Source organism: Harmonia axyridis, chromosome 5, assembly GCF_914767665.1.
Source record: "Harmonia axyridis chromosome 5, icHarAxyr1.1, whole genome shotgun sequence".
Classification (NCBI taxonomy): Eukaryota; Metazoa; Arthropoda; class Insecta; order Coleoptera; family Coccinellidae; genus Harmonia; species Harmonia axyridis.
In genome coordinates, this window is record NC_059505.1 from 37358348 (window position 1) to 37379345 (window position 20998).

Below are 20998 nucleotides of genomic sequence, written 5' to 3' on the forward strand. Positions count from 1 at the left end.
TAACGCGAGGATGAAGACAGGTGGAGGGAATGACAGATGTTGTGACTTTTGGTTGATTGTGGGGTGGGTTTCTTTGAATCCAGCTGTCTTTAAGGGATATCGATGGTTGTGGATTGTAACGGATAGTTAGGATGACTAGAAATTTGGGTCAGTGAACCTCCATTCAGAGAAATGATGAAAATGGTGTTTTTGACGTTTAATCTAACCTAACCTCTCTTTCTTTTCATGAGTGTCTGTTGTTCAAGATCGGTAAATCAAGTGTTTGAGCAGATTATAGTAAAATGATGACAAATCCTTTGTTTTTCTATTTGTATAACTTCATTGAGATTGATGAAGATCAGTAGGAACTTTCAGAAATAATAGCAGTAGCTGCATTAACAACATCTATTTTTATAAATGAATTTCGATTTCATTATCAAGGTTGATATTGTTACTGTAGCTACATCTTCCCTGAATGTTGCGAACGTTTTATTTACAATTTCACGCAACATTGATATGAACAACACAAACTCATATTTTGTTAGTCTATAGGTAATAAAGGGTGTTTTTTTAGAGCTATAGAACTTTAAATTGCAATAAAACAACGATGGATTATTCGATCGACATGAATTTTATTTATCCGCAAGATAATCTTGTGGCATTACATTTTAAATATGATTTCTGGTATATGACCGCCACGGCTGGCTGGGATGTAGTCCAATCTGGACGTCCAATTTTCGATTACTTTTTTCAACATTTGTGGCCGTATATCGGCAATAACACGGCGAATGTTCTCTTCCAAATGGTCAAGGGTTTGTGTCTTATCCGCATAGACCAATGACTTTACATAGCCCCACAGAAAGTAGTCTAGCGGTGTTAAATCACAAGATCTTGGAGGCCAATTCACAGGTCCAAAACGTGAAATTAGGCGGTCACCAAATGTGTCTTTCAATAAATCGATTGTGGCACGAGCTGTGTGACATGTTGCGCCGTCACACAGATCCTGGACATCATGGTTGTTCAATTCAGGAATGAAAAAGTTAGTGATCATGGCTCTATACCGATCACCATTGACTGTAACGTTCTGGCCATCATCGTTTTTGAAGAAGTACGGACCAATGATTCCACCAGCCCACACTGAAAAAAATATATGCTATATCCAAGACTAGTAGTCTTGACTGGAAGCAATATTAGACTCATATATCCGCAAGCATAAGTTGACTCAATGCAAGATGCACGTTATTCTTAAACGTAAATGTTCACTACACTTCATATGAGGAAAAGTAAACTTGAGAATAGTATAATAACTTTTATATCAAGATGAAGGATTACTTTAACCAAGAATAAGCCCACTTGGATCGAACATAGAACAATCTTCTGGCAAAACTTTCTTAGTTTCCGATTAAGAATAAGGCTTCTTGGAATGAGTATAGAACATTCTTCGAGTAAACCTACCCAAAACTTCGAATAAGAATAAGACTTCTTGGATCGAACATAGAACAATCTTCTGGCAAAACTTTCTTAGTTTCCAAATAAGAATAAATAAAACTCGGTGGTTTACAATTCTTTGGGTATATTGATCGCTAGAGGTAACATTACGTCCGAGATTTAGGGTACTTCATAGTGTACGATTACTGTAGAGTTGAACGAATTGTAAGGAATATAAGGTTCTTGGTACAACTCTACAGTAATCGTACATAATGAAGTACCCTAAATCTCGGAGGTAATGTTACCTCTAGCGATTAATATACCCGAAGAATTGTAAACCACCGAGTTTCGAATTGTATTATACTTGAGTTACGTGAAATGAAGTCGAATTTATTTTGGAAATCATCTATTATCTCTTCAAATATAGAGAAACTTGTACCTTTCAGGCAGTGTTAACATTTTACGTATCACGATATTATTTATCTCGACAAATCATATTGGGCATATTTCGTATAATCCCTCAATATTGGTTTTTGAAATAAATGACATCCTCTGTTAGGTAACAGATTATTTTGGAGAGAAGATCGAGTTTTTTTTTAATGATTAAATATGGAAGGTCTAATATCACATCGTTAAAAAACGGATAGCTGATGGAGGGATAACAACAATAATTATTTTCTCCGAAGGATCACTCAACATTCCATATTTTTCTTATGAGGTACCTGAAAATGGAATTTTGGGTGATAACAGAATTTACAAAGGAAAAAATTTAACACATTTTATTTTCTCGAAATAAACATATAACATTCGTCAAAAATATATAATATATTATCATAAAAAAAACATAACAAAAATTAAAAAAATATATCTTTGAACTTATTGATATTAAAAATATCTTTCCCACAATAGTTGAAACGCATTTTGACATAAACTTTATTCTAGTAAATATTTTAGAATATCTTCGATATATGGTATCGATTTATCAGTATCACATGATATTTCGAATATACCTCTTTGTATTAGAAGATAGATATGCTCACTAGGAGGAGGATATTTCAAATCCAGAGTAATGAAAATTTTGAAGAGAATATCAATTGCCTTCAGTACGCAGCTTATTTTGTATAAAATCTTATCAACGACTACATATACGGTTGTTATCTCTGATAATTGTGGACCGACGAGGATGAGATAGGGCTGCACCTCCCCGTAAGAAATTTTTCTTTTCAGAGCTTTTTCTTTTTGGTTTAGCACCACATCTTCCACGTCGCTATGATTCTAAAAAATATAAATTATTATTATACATATATTATTATGACCGACAACTGGGGTATGACACGTTTTGTTCTTTAAATTGGGTTCAGGGTTGTATCATGAAAACTATTTTTTATATTAATAACAAATTCTATTCCAATGAATGTTTTTTTTCGAATTTCAACGTTTTTGTATCTTGAGACTGTTTGAGTTGGAAATGCTGCTTCATTCAATATTAATCGTACACAAATTGACATCAAATTGATCCACGAAAGAAGGAGGAGTGACAAATCAGAAATCCCAACTTTGACAGTTCAGTGCAAGAATAGTCGCACCGATTTCAGTATTAGAATAAGTTTCTTCCGATATAGGAATAGAAAAAACATATTTTTACATTTAACAATGCGGCTGATTAATATCAGTGAACACGAACATTCGTGAAATAATATGAAAATTATTTTTTTATACATTATAAAATAAAGTATGATTATAATGAAGAACTTACTAAGCAATGGATGAAAATTGATTGATTGATTTTCAAACGTGATATCCTCCGAATATATTGAGCATTGCATGTTACTAACTGAGATTTGAGAGATGGATTTCCAAAGGAGTACAATTATCCGTCAAAATTTCATCCCAAAACGAAGTCCAAATGTTACTGAAATATTGGCGGAAAAATTCAAATGCTTCAATCTAGAATATTTGGCCGATGTTTTCAATTAATAAACGGATGTCCAACCTAATCATTTTTTAGAACCATTTTGGGAAATAATTCCAAAAATTACGCACAAACATCACAAAACTAATGAATGAAAAGAAAACTTACTTGAGTACATACCGACGACTCTACTATCTTAATCCACTTCTCAGTGAATTTCATCCTTTTTTCGATATTAGGGATCAATTCCTTAATAAGGCTTTCTGTTAGTTTTGTTATATTATCAGGTGTTATTCCATGCTCTGAAAACCCAAAGCGTGAATTTCAGTATAAAATCTAATGATACCTGGCCAACAATCAATCTGTTAATTTTTTCATTCACACCAACGAAGTGCATAAAACAATTTCTCAGAATATCTGTAAATATAGGTACTCACCCTTGAATATTGGAATCAAATCGGCCAATTCCCATTCATCTAGAATTTTCTCCATAATAATAAATCACTAAAAATATTATGAACACTAAACTATAAAAAACTGTTCCTGCTCTCTTCGAAAATGTCTGCCAATAAACTTTCCACTTTCCACTAGTTACTAGTTCCAACTATCTAGACTAGCATCATGCGCAAGCCCTATCATTCGCTCCGACCAACCACAATCTGCGCAGGAACAAACGGCCAGCCGTAGTAGAGCGTATCTGTATTTGGCTTGCGTATATTAGTATTTGGATGAAGAATAGTGTATGCTTCAGAAGAGCAGTAGTTGAATTCGCGGAAGATATTTTAGATTTCAACCAAGATAGCTATTCTTAATATAATCAGTGCAACTCTTCCATCAAAACAATTTTTACTACAATTGAGGATTAATATTCTAGTTATAAGAATGGTTTTCTTTCAAGTCGATATCAAAACTAGACTTCGATCGACTTCTATTAATTTTGACTCATGTATTACATTTTCTCTAGGGGAAACAAAATAATTTTCAATGGATCTTGATAGCTATTCTTGCTTTTAAACTAGTGATCTTGTTGAATCGAGAACACGAAATTTTCAGTTAAATATATTGTAATCTTGGTAAACAAGTATATGTGTGTTCTTGAAATGAAAGAATGATATTTTTGTTTCAAGTAAAATAGTTTCAACGCAATATTAAAACAACTTAGATTTAGAATATTTGTTCAAGATTATCCTTATACTTGAATGTAGATTACGATTTTTTTCCGTGCATAAAGCGCACCAAACAGTCAGTTTTTTCTGGATGTAATGGTGTTTAGACATACACTTGAGGATTAGCTTCACTCCAAATGTGGCAGTTTTGTTTGTTGACATAGCCATTCAACCAGAAGTGCGCTTCATCGCTAAACAAAATAAAATGGACGTAGTGCGCGATACGTATTCCGCACTGAACCATTATTTTCGAAATAAAATTGCTCTATTTGCAAGCGTTGTTCAGGCGTGAGTCTATTCATGATGAATTGCCAAACCAAACTGAGAATAAATCACTTGACAGCTGTTAAATCGGTCGCCATCTTGAACAGTAATTCCAACTTAAAGTTATATACCTCGAAAAAAAAACACCCTATAGAACCTTCACCGTCTTAAGATGAACTTGAATTTATCCCCAAATTGTTAATATCCAATTTTGGCAGAAAAAACATGGAAATTATAAATTTTGTTTTAATAATGATCAACGATCAATTATTAACGGCTGGAATAGTTGTTATCAAATATTTAAAAGAATAATATCCACAATCAAGAGCAAAAAAATTCGTAAGAAGTACAACGGACAGAACGTTATAGGTTCAATCTCCAGCAGGACTCGAAATTTTTTTCGCAGGAGTAATCAGCAAGTTCCGTTGAATCTTTTCAAAGGAAACGATCTAATGCGGAAACCAGCTCTTTTTTCAACTAAAACGGTCGCAAAGTCCCCTCTAACTTCGTACGCCTTCGACGTTTCGCCGCCTTTCACATTATTCCTGCTGGCAAGTTCGACGCAAGGTCGTATCTCTTCGGTTTTTTAAACCCATTTCTTGCGGAGAATACTACTGCGTTCAACACCCATTCCGCAAAAACTGGTAGATCGTTATCGTGATTTCAGCAGGAATTTACATTACGTCTACGAGAGTTTGTTCTAATGCGACCTCTCGGGTTCCTGCGGCAACCTAAAGCCATTTGTGTTGACGGCTGGTCGACGTTGAGGCGTCTGGCCTGAAAATTGGCAGTTTGAACGAGCCGAACAGTACCTGCTACGAGTCGTTCCTGCTGAAGGGTCATTCGGAGCGTTTGCTTCGTCTGTGGAATTTCTATGCTCTGCGGAGAACATAGAAGTTTTTTGTTGAGTTCTATGTCCCATACGAAATACAAACGTTTGAAGTAATAACACAAAAAGGTCGTTAAACTACAATAAACTCTTGGTTCAAATACAACAAGTAAGAGACTAAATTACGAGTCAATAATGATAGTCATTACTACCGGGGTATACTGACAAACTGAGGTATTAATAGCCATTATAGCCAGTGCTAAACTCTACTATTTCTACTGAATTATTAGTTCGAAATTGGAATAATTATCAATAAAGTTAAAATAAATTAAAAGTCCGTAAATAATGGTTGTCTGTGTGTAAATATACGAATTTAATTTCATGGCTATCAGATAGATTTTTCAATTCTAAAAAAAGTACCTCCCCGAGCGGGACTCGAACCCGCAACCTCCGAATAACTAGTTCGATGCTCTAACCACTAAGCCACCGAGGAAGCTGAAAATTCTCCGCAACGAGAGAAAACTGCTAAGATATTATTGCTTCAGTTTGTGTTACAATTTCGTGTTGTTTCCAGATAGAAGACTTTTTTTTTATATCTATCTCAATACGAATACACAAATACTGCGTAATGAATTATGAAGGCCAAATGGTTCTACTTGATGAAGGCAATTTGATATTTACATCCAAATTAAGTCATCATTGCCCCAAAACCTTCACTATTCCATATATCTTTTTGATATATACCTGTTAGTCCAGAAATATAATGCCAATTTACAAAATATCAAAACCAACCAAAAGAAAAATAAATCATACAAAACTGTACAGATTTAGTGAAAGATTGACTAACTAAAATAACATAAACACAAACATACGTTTCAGAATTTTCTATTTTTCAATACAATTTTTCCTCATAATTGTCTTATAGTTCGAAAAAACTTACTGATCTTTGAAGACTTTCAAATTGTATATACGTTTCACAAACTTGCATTTGAGTACATCGTAGGTTAACTGAAGGGAATCTAGTGCAGATTTACAGAAATAGCAATTTCAACATGTAGTCGTAGATCTGCTCTCTTACTTTCCTTTGAAATAGGTATACAAATCACGTTTACAATTGAAATAACAATTTTGGGGAGTTCAATTTTATTTATGAAACGTACGTTTGTCTTTATGTTTGTTTACTCATTTGTACAGTTTTGAATAATTCATATTTCTTTTGGGTGGTTTTAATATTTTGTCGATTGGAATTGTATTTCTAGATAAAGAAGTATATTTCAAATAAACCCTGAGAAAACATCATATGGCATTCTCATGGATGAAAGAATATTAAAAACAAACATATGTTGTTTGAGAGTTGTAGTATAGTTTCCTCTGATTTCTTCTTGTACCCACTCAAGCAGCTAAAATTTCACTCGCTTAAAATGATCTCTTGAACAAAAACAATAACAATTTCCTACTCCTCCAGGCCTTGAAATCTGCACATCGCTTCAAGTAAACAATACAAACAAATCATCATTCAATAAGTGAAATTTCGTTTGTTCAACCTATATTTCTTCTGACACCTCAAGACCTACTCTAGGCATTATTTCTTATGAGAAGTAAGACATGTATTTAATCAGTTTCTCATCATTGTTCAAGTGAACATTGATTAAGTCCTAGTTAATATTGTAGGATAAATTTGTACATGTTTAAGTAAACGTTGATCTTTGAAGGTACTGTTTGTAGATGAGGAAGTATTTAAAGAGTGGAAAGGTTAAAGAGAAAGGATGAGAGTGACAAAGGACAAATACTTGTAGAGAGTTTTATTTAATGAAGTGGTTATCTAATTTGCTCCTTTCAAGTCCTAGAAAATCTTCATTTGTATAAAGAAAGACGTCCCATAACTATAGAATTTAATGATTTTCATTAAAGATCAAAGGTGTGAAGATGCTGAAGCTTATTAAACGAATAATAAACACTTAATTGACAATTTGTATTGATGTGTTAAAACGGCAGTAATGGCTGCAATTAGATGTATGAAAATATTCAGTTGTGACATGATTACCGTACGAATTGCGAGAGAAATTTTTTGAAACCTCTTATGCCTTTTATGGCAAGTCTACTTTCACCATTTAACAATTCCAGACCAGCATTCGTTACCAAATCCTGGTGGTACATTGGCTGATTTTTCCGTCTTGATCACTCATCTGTCTATGCTGTGGGTAGATCTGAATATTCAGATGCCGAAAGGATTTGTGGGATACTCTGGTGGATTGGAGATTTCGTAAGAGGTTCCTTCAGCGCGCCTACTCTTTTTGGAGGTTGGAACTCTAGCGGTTGCGAGTGCTAGAAGAAGTAGTCGCGAGTAGGACAGGTCAGCATCTACATCCACTGTCTCAGTTGACGGGCAACATCGCGAAGTGTTTTTGTTCTTGTGCTTCTTGGTCATTGTTGCGCAATATGATTTTTTTGTTTTTCGGTTTGGATGTACAGTGAGACAAAGAGGATTTGGAATTTCTTATGATTTTGTAAGTTGGAAAAATTTGATTTTAGATAAAAATTTATATAAGGAGTCTAAAGAAAAAATTTCTTCGTAGGTTGAACAACCTACCAAAAATATTGACATAGTGAATTTTCACTGGTTCATCTAAATTCAATTTAACAAAATAATGATCTTTTCAAATGTTGGTCTACTGTGCCTATGAATTTAAAAATCTCAATTGATCTTTGAAACCACTTATTTACGTTTACAAAAATTTATTAGATGAAGTTGAGTGATATTGATTCATAAGATATTACATTGAAATTTTCGAACAATATCAAAAAAAAAATTGATTCTGATCGAACTTCACGTAGTTTAAGTTTGATGAAATGCAGAAACTACAAAAACATAAAGCTATAAATATGGCGTATTCGTTTAAATTCATTGTTCCCCACAGATTTAGAACTTGTAGAAATGAGATTTTTGATTTCTCACCTTAAAAATCTACGGATCCTTTTTTCATCTAGGAAAATCGAAACAATAGGTATAACAACTAATTTCTGTACCAAATTTCATACGAAAAACCTTCATATTTCGTAAAAAGGTTTGAAACAGAGAATTTTGTATTCTATAGATTCGAGAATATTCATTTAGAAAATTCTAGAGGGATTGGATTATTATTTCGTTGATTCCATGGATTGCAAATTTCAAAAACTTACTATTGGAAACTACGTATAACTAAGTTTGATATTATTTTTTTCTGAAAATATCAAAATGAAAATGAATATGAATGTCGTATATAATTTGATTATTCAGTAGAGTTTTTTTGTTATTCAATCAACTGGTTTTGTGCTCTTTGATCTTTGGTTTGAAGGATTTTTCTGTAGGTTCAATTACTAGGATTATAGAATTCTGTTTTTATTCAGTTTGTCTCCATTATTTTAATGAATTTCCTGATGAATTCATTCTATATGAAGTTTTATGGAGATTATCCATATTCAAATATCTAAAATATTAAAAATGAGGAGTTTTTTCCAGTAAATTTTTTTTTTTAATATCTTCGGAGGCTCAATTTTTTTTTTAAATTCTAAACGAGTTGGGGTGAAAAGCGTTTGAATTTTGGTGGATATTGTACTCAGAGGGTTTCCATTATTTTCATGTTCTTTTTGAGGTCCTACGATGCTTCAGTAGCGTAGTTTTCGGTGGTATTTTATACTATATTCTAATTTTCCCTACTTTTCTTCATAAAAATGTATCATTTCTCGAAACCGTACCGTTTTCGGAAAAAAATGACTTCACTGTTATTCAGAAAATAATAGTTTCAAAGAGAACATTTCATATGTTTCCAAAGAAGAGATCAAATGTTGATTATTTGAACCAAATAACATTGAAGTAATTTTCCTCGAAAACGGCTTTAAAGAATGTTAATTTTTTTTAGAAGAAAAGTGGAGAAAACCAGGAAATGGCTGTAAATGGCTCCTTTCAAAAATATGACAGAAAAATTAAGTGCCACAGGCTATATTTCCGAAGTAATTCAAAATTGAAAACAGAATTACTTGGAAGTACCTCTCATTTCAACTAAAACTATTACATCATAAAGTTATAACGTGGAGTTTTGAATCACCCTGTATATCTCAACATAAATGAATTAGTTGATATTTGAATCCTGTTGCAATTCAATACCATTTGATTATTGCTACAAATAACAAAGAGTTACTCAATAGAACAAAATTTGCTCTGATTCCATTCGAACTTTCTTCATTAATCCTTATTCAAGCAAATGATTGATTATAGACGAATAAAGTCTTGTTGAGCCCACCAACAATCGGAATCGAAGTAATCCTTCTTAAGCTTGCTTAATTGACTTACATAACGAAAGCAGAAGCTTTTTTTGCTGATAAATCCAACGTTTCGAATTTCTCAATAATCATTTAATTGGCGGACAGAGATAGCTAATAGGAAAAACTAGTCGAGCACTAAAGGAACATATTCTATAACAATTAATAATTCCTCATTATCCATTATGACTTCCAAACAAGGTCAGAAGCGCCAGATGAGTCTGGAAAAAGAACGAAGAACAATATGTTAATAAACGTCGATGCCAATTAAGCAATTACCTGAAGTTTGCCGAGAAGTTTGAATCGGGATCTCCATAGCTATAGATCCTTATTTTAATTGAATGTCTTCTAATTGAGGGTATGCACAGAGAATGACAACAGTTTATCTGAGTTAGTGTAGGGCTCAATGGAAATTTATGTTAATCGATGGAAGGAGTCGTGCTAGATTTTCTATGCTTAATTTATACGTTAAGTTGACGCTAATTTCAAAGTTTGCTGAATGGTCAACTAAAAAAGAATAAAAAACAGTGTAATGGTGGATATACACGATCAGTGAAAATAAGAATCAATCTGCATTATTTTCTGTCCATTATTTTCAATAAGGAACCCTTGGAATTTTATATTCCTGGAATTTTGCAAAATATTTATTTCTTCCTTCATTATTTTGACTAATGAACCCTTGAATTTTTATCTACCTGATATTTTGTAGACTCTTCTTTGCTCTTAATTTATTATTCCGACTGATTAATCCTTGGTATTTAACACAACTGATATTATTCTGCAGATTTTGCAAAATCGTTTGTTGTTTTGAATAATGAACCCTTGGAATATTAACTACCTGATATTTCAAGAGACTCTGCATCAATTCTAGTTCATTATTTTGAATAATGAACTCTTGGATTTCTATCTACCTGATACTCTATAGACCCTGTTACATTCCTTTTTCATTATTTTGAAAAATGAACCCTTGTTTAAACCCTTCTATTAAATAACAGAACTGTAACAGAATAATTTCACACTCTGCATTATGCTTCAGACTTTGCAACACCATTCATTGTTTTGAATAATGAACCCTAGGAATTTTATTTCATAGAATTTTCCACACTATTTATTGTTCGTTCATTATTTTGAAGAATGAACTCATGCATTTTTATCTACCTGATATTTTATAGAACTTGCAGTATTCATAGTTCATTATTTTGTGTAATGAACTTCTGGAATTTGACACAATTGATATTTTTACAAACTTCATTGTCTTCAGACTACCCAACATCGTTGAATTTTTGAAGACTCTTCATTCTTTCGTTTAATGTTTTGAATTATGACTTCTTGGATATTTTTTCATCTTTTAGGAGTCTTAATTTTTGCCTTTATTATTTTGAATAATGAACCTATGGAATAACACCTAATACTTATTTTACTTAAAGATATTATCCATAAGACTCTGCAACATTCGTTCATTATTGTCAATAATGAAGCGTTGGACTTTTATCAGCTTGAAATTGAAGTATTCGTTTACTTTAAATGTAGGATGCTGGAATTTCTGTTGAAAAATTGATACATTACAATAATTCTTTTTCCTCATCATTGGCTTCTTGAAAAAATGTTGGTGAAAATCGAGAAAATATGCAGCTGAAAATTGCCCTTCGATTTTGATTTTTTTCAATTTTTTTTCCATTAGGTTATTCTGAGAGATTGAGAATAATATAAAACAAAAAATCGTTTTATTGACATACTGATATACTTGATTTTCGGTAATTAGCATATGGAAATAATGAACCGTTCACATTTTTTCAACGGTACCTCCAAAAAAAGAGATTGTTAACTTGATACATATTTCGGTTTTACCAATCATTAAATTCGTCTCTTGTTGTTAAGAATTTATTAGCTCGTTGGTTCCATGAACTTTCACTAAGCGCTGAAAGCTATCACAAGAATTAACCTGAATTTGTTCACTGTGTAGAGCATGTACTCTTGCAAATTCACTCTTTGTCCATTGGTCATGGGTTTTAATTGCATTAATTCACCAATCGCCAAAGCCTAGTTAAATTAGATGTAGCTTTCATGTGTTAACACGTGTACGTGTAATTCTGACTCACTTACGTTTGCGGTTTTTTTTGCTCACTTTAGAAGGTGAAATTATCAAGTTAGAATGAAAGTAAGAGATTGATTGTCTTCATACATTGCAACAGAAGACGTATAAGCTGATACGTAGTATGAATATTTGAGTATTATTTTCACGAAGCTCCACCTGGTTGATTCAAGCCAGAAGCCCAGAACAATTATTTTATTCTGCAGATCTCCGAGTAATAAACGTAGATAGAGGGAGTATATGTCATTTTCAGTAAGCAAATTTTGTCCCCAACATGAACTATCGAATTTGACATGAAACGCGCGGAAATTAAAACATATCAGTGATACGATATTTCACTCAATTCGCGAGTTTCTCCACAAAGAACGCACTTCTTATGTCCCATAGTGAATCAACGTTTCATATTAACTCAAAATATATTGGAATAAATATCTAAATATATCAGAAATTCTTAAAACAAACTTCAAGCGCGCCAAACGACGTGAAACAACCGATGACACTAGGAGAGCAAAAGTTGCCATACCTTGGATTTCAGCAAGTAGATACAGAAAATAATGAATATTCTGCTTATTATAAATTCGACAATTAGGAAAAATATCGGATTCCAAATATTCAAATTTGGAATATTTAATCGGGAATCACTCAAATAAATATATTTCATTCGATATAATATACATTCCTAATGATATAGTAAAATTGTGGATTTGAAAATATATCACAATCCGACAACGTAATCTAACCATGTTGGGGACATGTAAAAATTGCGTTTACTCTCTCTTTCTATGCTTAGTACTCTACGCTGCAGATTCATCAAAAAAATCGAATTTAATCATATTTTTCTTGAAAAATTTTGGACAGAGACGAAATCTCGAAGGATTCCTTATAGAAAATAATGAATCAAAACGATCGATACCACCAGTTGAATAAAGAAATGAAAAATAATGAGCATTGCTTCTTCATATCTACACCAGCCTATTGAATGCAGATTTTCATCGGAATCACTGGAATTTATCGATCTCCTGGATCAATTTTGACGCTAGACAATAATTCTGTCTTATGGCCTAAGCCTGTGGTCATAGTATTTCTGTTATAATAGTTGCTAACGAGCCAATGCAGCTATCCTTCGACTTCTTCTTCATTACTCAACTAAGCAAACACTTCAATGGTTCTGTTCACCTAATGGAACCACAATCTAGAAGGCTGAATCAACAGAAATTCAAATCGAACCATTGTGTACCAAAGACCGCCTTTGTTGTGTCGTCTGCCATTCCAAAGTTTGAACCTTTTTGCTCTGGTGATTTCTCCTTGAAAACGAGAATGTCGAATTTTACACTATATCATCATTGCGTCTCACAAACTTAAAAAATACCGAAAATCCCCCTGGAGAATTAACAGTTCAGTCATAAATAATTTATAACAGGATGGAGCTAGGTTGATTGGATTGAGTTATAGACCATGCGGGCAGGTTCAGAACCACCTGTGAAAAACGAAATTTGAAGATGTGCGCTATTATACGTAACCTCAGGCACTTCCTTTGAAGACTTTTGATTTCTTACGGTAATCCTAGAGTTCAACGGACTGGTATACTCTCGAGACTTGCTGGTAGGAACGTCGATGAAAAAAATGACGCGAATTTTATATGAATTTTTTATTTACACAGCGTTTGAAAATTTTATTGGTTCTAAACTATTGATAGAACAACTGTTTGATGAAAAAATATTCAAATTAGGATGATGAAACAGTTATAGAGTTTAAATTTAAGAATGTTATTAGTTTCAATTTGCCATTCAGGATTTCATCAGGATCAACTGTAATTTTTCAATTTGGAAATTTGGAGTGTATTTGCAAACATTTGGTTGCTATACCTCGTTGATCCTTCTAATTCGATAATAAGATACATTAATTTTAAGACCGGAGGAATCAATTTGAGAAAAAAATTATTTCCAGGGAATTATACAACTTATTATATTATGAAACTACTAACTTCCTAAGATATTATTATACTTAACATGCCTTTTCTCTAATTCTATGGTTATTCCGTTCATTCTTCCACATCTTGTAGAACAAAATCGTACGAGAATATATCAGAAACGCACAGTTTTCATGGTTATATTTTATTATTCTATGTTGGTACTCCGAACTTTCCGCCACGGCTTTATCTGTCAATTCATCAAATTGCCTTAAAGAAATCAGTTCTGCCAACCAACATTTTTCAATGCAAAAATCACTAAATTATATTTATGGAAATATTTCATTAATTTCAATGAAAATGCAATGAATTAGAGAAAATAATGTATAATACTCGTACAGAAGGCTCATTCTACCACTCGTTCATTCCAAAACTCGCCACTTCGTGGCTCGTTTTTGAATTTTGAACTCGTGGAAGAATATCAATGCCTTCTGCACTTGTATTATATTATATATATTATATAACTATTATAGTCTCTAATTAATGAACTTTGGATATTTTATTCAATTTTGGGAACAAACATCATCAGATTCGAACATTACAGCATAATATTCGTCTAACACTTAGACTCTTGGGTCTGAACAGTAAAAACCTTTTTTTAAGTTCGATTTAATCGTGCACATACTCACCTTCAAGCTTGATACATGTACAAGGTGAGCCAATTTTGATGTTTTAGCACTACCTCTTTCAAATCGGGGAGGATAGACAAAATCGTTCTCTTTTTCTGAGAAACTTACAAGAGTAGTATTCATTTTTGGCCACTTCCTATTGTTTTCAAGTTATAGGCGAAAATTAAAAATTTGGCGATATCGAAAACATTATTTCTCTGCTAATACTGAAATTAAAACATTATACAGGCACTTTTTTACTTAGAATCCAGTGGCGTGCTAGTCTTTTTAGCATTCAAAAATTGCATGTTAATACATGCAATTTTTGACGAATTCATATTCAGAACTGTCTGAGACATTGTCTGATGTGTCCTCTAGTATTGGATAGTAAATACCATCAAATCATCATTTATTGAACCTTCCATCGATCCATAAGTGAATTTCTTGAATTGCAGGAAATTCTACCCATGAAACCGTTCAAGCATAATAGTATCATTCGCTTTGGCATTGAGATTTTTTTTAGACATCCGGTCATTATACCGACGTACATCTAGGAATCACCCAAAATTTGCATTCCAAGGTTTTGGTTCAATATGGATCTGAAGTACCGGCAAACAGAATCGAAGAAACCATCTTTTCGGTACTTTTTTTTTACATTTTTTGTGAACGGGGATCGAGATAATCAATTCTAGAAATAATGCCATCTTTTGGACGCGTTAAAAGTTCGATATATTTGTGGTATCAAAACGAAAATGACTTTTTTATGATGACGCATCCTGAAGAGTAATTGATTTTTATTTCGGTGGTCTCAGTCGGTGCTTCTTTCAATGATTGGTTATTTTATTGGGTAACCGCAAGAAGAACTCAATTCTTGTATCTGATTTTGAGTATGTTGCAAACCTATAACCACGTTGAAACGAATTCAGACAATTAATTGAGGTACTTCAAGAAATTGTGTATCAATTCAGTTGAATATTGTAACTGACAGTACTACTATATTTTCTCTAATTCTGTGGTTATTCCGTTCATTCTTCCACATCTTGTAGAACAAAATCGTGCGAGAATATATCAGAAACGCACAGTTTTCATGGTTATATTTTATTATTATATGTTGGTACTCGGAACTTTCCGCCACGGCTTTATCTGTCAATTCATCGTTCAAATTCGAAATTTGCCTTAAAGAAATCACTTCTGCCAACCAACATTTTTCAATGAAAAAATCACTAAATGATATTTATGGAAATATTTCATTAATTTGAATAAAAATGCAATGAATTAGAGAAAATAATATATAATACTCGTACAGAAGGCTCATTCTACCACTCGTTCATTCAAAAACTCGCCACTTCGTGGCTCGTTTTTGAATTTTGAACTCGTGGAAGAATATCAATGCCTTCTGCACTTGTATTATAAATAACTATTTTAGTTTCTACACACTTTTAATTCATTCAGATCATAGTGACTCATTCAATTCCTTCATAGAGTCGTTGTGTTAAAAGCATGCTTCTCACCAGGATACTGCAAAGATCTTCAAGTAATCCTAAATGTTAATTCTTGACATTCAAGCCAGTTATAAAAATTTGGGTGATTCAGTTTGGTATCAAGGTTGCAGAGCCAACTGCAATTAGAAGCCTGACATATTGAGAAAGGATTATATATGGGAATATTTGATGAGTTTATGGTATCTGTTTTCGAAACAATTCATTGAGAAATGATCGAATAATTCATTCAATGTCTGTTCACTCTACTATTTGAAGTTATGTGTTTGATTATAATATACTAATTTATTTTTGGTTTTTGCAGCAAAAATGAAAATAATACTGCCATTAGTAGTTTGGATATGGCTCCACACCGTTACGGTAAGTTTTTCATTATTTTTTATTTATCAAGATTTACTGTTGTGAGAAAAATTGAAAGCCTACTCAGAACACAACTGAATCTCCTAACTTTTACAAGCTTTAAGCTTCTGAAAGATTTTACTAAGCTGTAGGAGCGTAGGGGTAGAAAATTAAAAAAAAATCATGAAAATGAAATGGAAATACAATAAATTTTAAAAAGAAATTCGAAAATTCTAATTTTAGTTCAAGATATTTTATGAATCTGCAAGTTGGGAAATTTTCGGGAAACTTCAAGATAAGATGAAGATAAATGAATCGTCTTGAAAAGTTACTCTATTAAACAACATACTCCTTTAAAATTTTGGAATAACTTTCAAAATTCTTGTAGATTATTTGAGAAGAACTAATTTCAATCGAACATCAAAAATTGAGTTCAGAAATTAAAAGGAGATGCTTGATTTGGAACAAACATTCACAAAATTTCAATTCAAAGGGGAAAATATTCCATTCCACTAAAAGAAATCTAATAACATCCTCTCAAAATTTATAACAAACCAGATTATTCAGAGACTTCAACGCTGAACCAAGAAAGAAACCTCCATTAAACTTTCCGATAGTTTTGTGTGCAGTCTCCGCAAAATATTCAAAATACCTGAATATTATCTGGAAAACGATACCTTGTTAACTTCCTTCCAAAAAAAAAATGACATAAAACCTCCAAACACTCAAAATTAACATTGACATCCGGAGACATCAACAGGCGAATAAGACAGAAACCTTTACCTCCCAATCTGGACATTCCTGCTGAAAATAAACCTCTCGAAAATGTAAACAATTCATGATAAATATTGGATATTCTCCTTGCAAACTGTCATTGCTAAAAATTCAACATACATTCCCAGTGAGGATATGCAAAAATCAGGAATCAAACCCTGATTGAGTAACCATCTACATCCTGCGCTATAGTGAATGACCAATCTGCCATTTACTTTGCGTTTCACACACGCCAAACCTTTACTAATCAGGGGAGATCGCAAGTATTCTTCAAAAGTACGCTACGAAGAAATCCTAAAAATATATCAGTCCATTGACACAGCTCGATACAAGAAAGGAAGCACGTGACCCAAGGAGTCTTACCGGACGCCGTTGACAGTGCCTAGAATGAAAATTGATGCATAACTCATGATACATGCCACATACACTGGCATACCATTTTTTCTTTCATTCATACCCGGTTGTAAAATGGCCATTGTTCAGCTTTTGTATTCGGTTTTTAATTTCACTTAAGTTGTGTGTAATAACCGGTATGCTGTGTTGACGGTAACTGTGAGTTATGTTGCCTTTTGAGACGCGTCTAGTCTTAAGGTACCATAACTTCATTTATGTGCAGTCCGAGTTTTACTCGAAATAGGGAATATTAAAATTTTTTACGTTTCGTTGTATACTATTTTCATATTAGGGTTTTAAGCATTATTTTCTTCTTTATCCATGTATTAGCTATTTTTGACAACCATTTACAATATAGGATTTTCTGCTTCCAACCTAAGCAAAGAAGAGTCATGTAATTTATGACATTACAAAAGGCATTTCAACCTACCAAGAAGAATTAACTTCTCGATATGTGGGATGTATGTATTTGTTGAGAATGCAGTGTGTAGGAACTACACAAAATAGCATAATTTTGCTTTTCTCAACTTTTCTTTACTTCTTAATCCTTTTTATAGTACCTATTTCCTTAACTTCTTCAGACTCAGGCCAATAGAATATTCCTTTCCTAAATCTGTTATATTGTCCTCAATTCTTACTCTAGCGCTGAGAGCTGTATGAATTGTTTTTTCATGATTCAAAAATTGGTCTTCGATTGGTTTTTAGGTTGAAGGCGTCAGTGAAGTATTTCTCAATGCCTAAGTAACTCACCAATTTCACCAAAATAATACAATACATAATACAATTCAATAAAAAATGAGAAACAGATGAAAAAATTTCAATATATTTATTAACAAAACACACATCGAATGAAGACGTATAGTTAGTACAATTATCGATGGAAATGCCACGTAGAATTGGTATCTACCATAGAATAATAAACATAGATAGAGGAAGTACACGCAATTTTTACATGTCCCCAAGATGGTTAGGTTACGTTGTCGGATTATGATATATTTTCATATCCACAATTGCCCTATATCGCTATGAATGTATATTATATCGAATGAGATATATTTATTTGAGTTCCCGATTAAATATGCAAATTGGAATATTTGGAATCCGATATTTTTTCTAATTGTCGAATTTATAATAAACAGAATATTCCTTATTTTCTGTATCTACCTGTTGAAATCCAAGGTTTAGCAACTTTTGCTCTCCTTGTGTCATTGGTTGTTTCACGTCGTTTGGCGGGCTTGAAGTTTGTTTTCTGAATTTCTGATATATTGAGGTACTTATTTAATTTAATATATTTTGAATTAATATGAAACGTTGATTCACTATGGAACATAAGAAGTGCGTTCTTTGTGGAGAAACTCGCGAATTGAGTGAAATATCCTATCACTGATATGTTCTCATTTCCGCGCGCTTCATGTCAAATTTGATAGTTCATGTTGGGGACAAAATTTTCTCACTAAAAATGACATATGCTCCGTCTATGTTTATTACCCTGAGGTCTTCTCAGAAAAAATGTATTCCGACATATTCTCACGTTCCTTCAATTCATTATTAATTGCCACTTCTTCGAATTCTCTTCAGGAACTTTCGGAGTCAAAATTCGGTTTTCTCACCAGACCGAAGCCTTGAGTTCACAAAGCCACCATCACATTATTCACCATTTTACACGTTCTAGCCCAGAGCCAAGGCGATAAACACTGAAAAGTTTCAGACCAACGTCTGAGAGTTGGTCGTAATTGCTCAATCCTGCATAAGTACATCTTGCAGTCATTCCTTAACTATTCCTTCCTGCCAATCGCTGTACAATGTCAAAGACCAGTTGGGCAAAAAGAAGAAGAGTCAACAGGCCGCCAACCATAACTTATTGTGGCATTCGCAGATAGCAAAACGTTAGTTGCAGTGGCGTACTTCTTAGATCTATCCATTGAGGATAATTAATTGCTCAATAGTGAAGTTATTAGAGTCTGATGCAGGAAGCATTGATTAGGTGAGATTAGATGCGAAATTTAATTGTCGTATGAGATTATATTAGGTTTTATTAGCAGGTGTTTTTTTTCTTGAGATTATACGAAGAGAAGGCTGAATTAAAGTACAGATATTAATGCTTGTGGAATTTTCCTGCTGAAAAATATTCCTTCTGGTAGAAAAATGCATACCAAAAGAACTATTCCTGCTGGATTGACTATTCCTGCTAGAATGACGACTATTCCTGCTGGAAAGGCGATTCCTGCTAAAATGACTATTCCTGCTGAAATAACTATTCGTACTAAAAAGAAGAGGGAAAAATTACTTTAGGATAAGGTTTTTTTGCCTCTTCCTTAGAAAATAAGGAATTCAGTATTCATCTGAATTAACCTTTGGAACATTTGAGTACAACTCATTAAAATGAAGGAAAAAAAAATCTGACATTCAGTGATCATAATTCACGAAAGGAGAAAATAAATCTAGAGATTATCCGATTCTTGGATCTTTCGTATGTCTTCATAAGTCCGGATTTGCTCCAGCCTCGACAATTTCGACACAATCAGCAGTTTTATTTTTTTTTCCAACATCCCAGCTTCATTTTATCTGCATTGCTCTTTGAGCTAAACCGTTTTTTATGTCGCCTGTTTCGATTCAATTCCTTCTCTTGGCGAATGTTGATCCTGATTTACAGATGCTATAAATATTGCCAACCTCACGGGATGAAAAGGGTCCATCGTACGTTGAACTATCTTGATGTCGGATTTGTCTTCTGTTAATTTATGTTGACATTTTTGGTGGTAATTACCGTTGACAGTGCAGTGTTGTAGATTTCGATAAATGATTCGAATTTGGGCAATAAAACGTGGTCTGATATTTCAAGAAACGAAGCATGCTTCGTGACGTGAAGAGTTAAGGGACATGCAACTAATTACGAGGAATTTTGGTAATATACAGGGTGACAATAAAATGGTAAATAGTTAAGCATCGTATTCTCCGATTGGAAAGACTAAGGGAAGTTCAAAGAAGTAAAGGGTGTTTTTTTTTTTGAGCTATAGAACTTTAAATTGCAATAAAACAACGATGGATTATTCGATTGACATGAATTTTATTTATCCGTGAGATAATCTTGTGGCATTACATTTTAAATATGATTTCTGGCATATGACCGCCACGGCTGGCTCGGATGTAGTCCAATCTGGACGTCCAATTTTCGATGACTTTTTCCAACATTTGTGGCCGTATATCGGCAATAACATAGCGAATGTTGTCTTCAAAATGGTCAAGGGTTTGTGGCTTATCCGCATAGAACAATGGCTTTACATAGCCCCACAGAATGTAGTCTAGCAGTGTTAAATCACAAGATCTTGGAGACCAATTCGCAGGTCCAAAACGTGAAATTAGGCGGCCACCAAACGTGTCTTTCAATAAATCGATTGCGGCACGAGCTCTGTGACATGTTGCGTCTTGTTGGAACCACAGCTCCTG

General features: G+C 33.2%; 1 protein-coding gene and 1 non-coding gene across 2 annotated transcripts in view; one reads left to right on the forward strand and one right to left on the reverse strand.

Moving 5' to 3' along the window:
• LOC123680044 overlaps nt 1-20998 on the forward strand; it is a 225248-nt gene that overhangs the window by 44490 nt on the left and 159760 nt on the right. The window contains exon 2 of the mRNA XM_045617694.1: nt 16350-16405. Within this exon, the coding sequence (XP_045473650.1) occupies nt 16350-16405 (56 nt within the window). The remainder of the gene's footprint in view (nt 1-16349; nt 16406-20998) is intronic.
• Nucleotides 5999-6071, reverse strand: Trnat-agu. The gene has a single exon. It is a non-coding gene; the product is annotated as a tRNA-Thr (tRNA).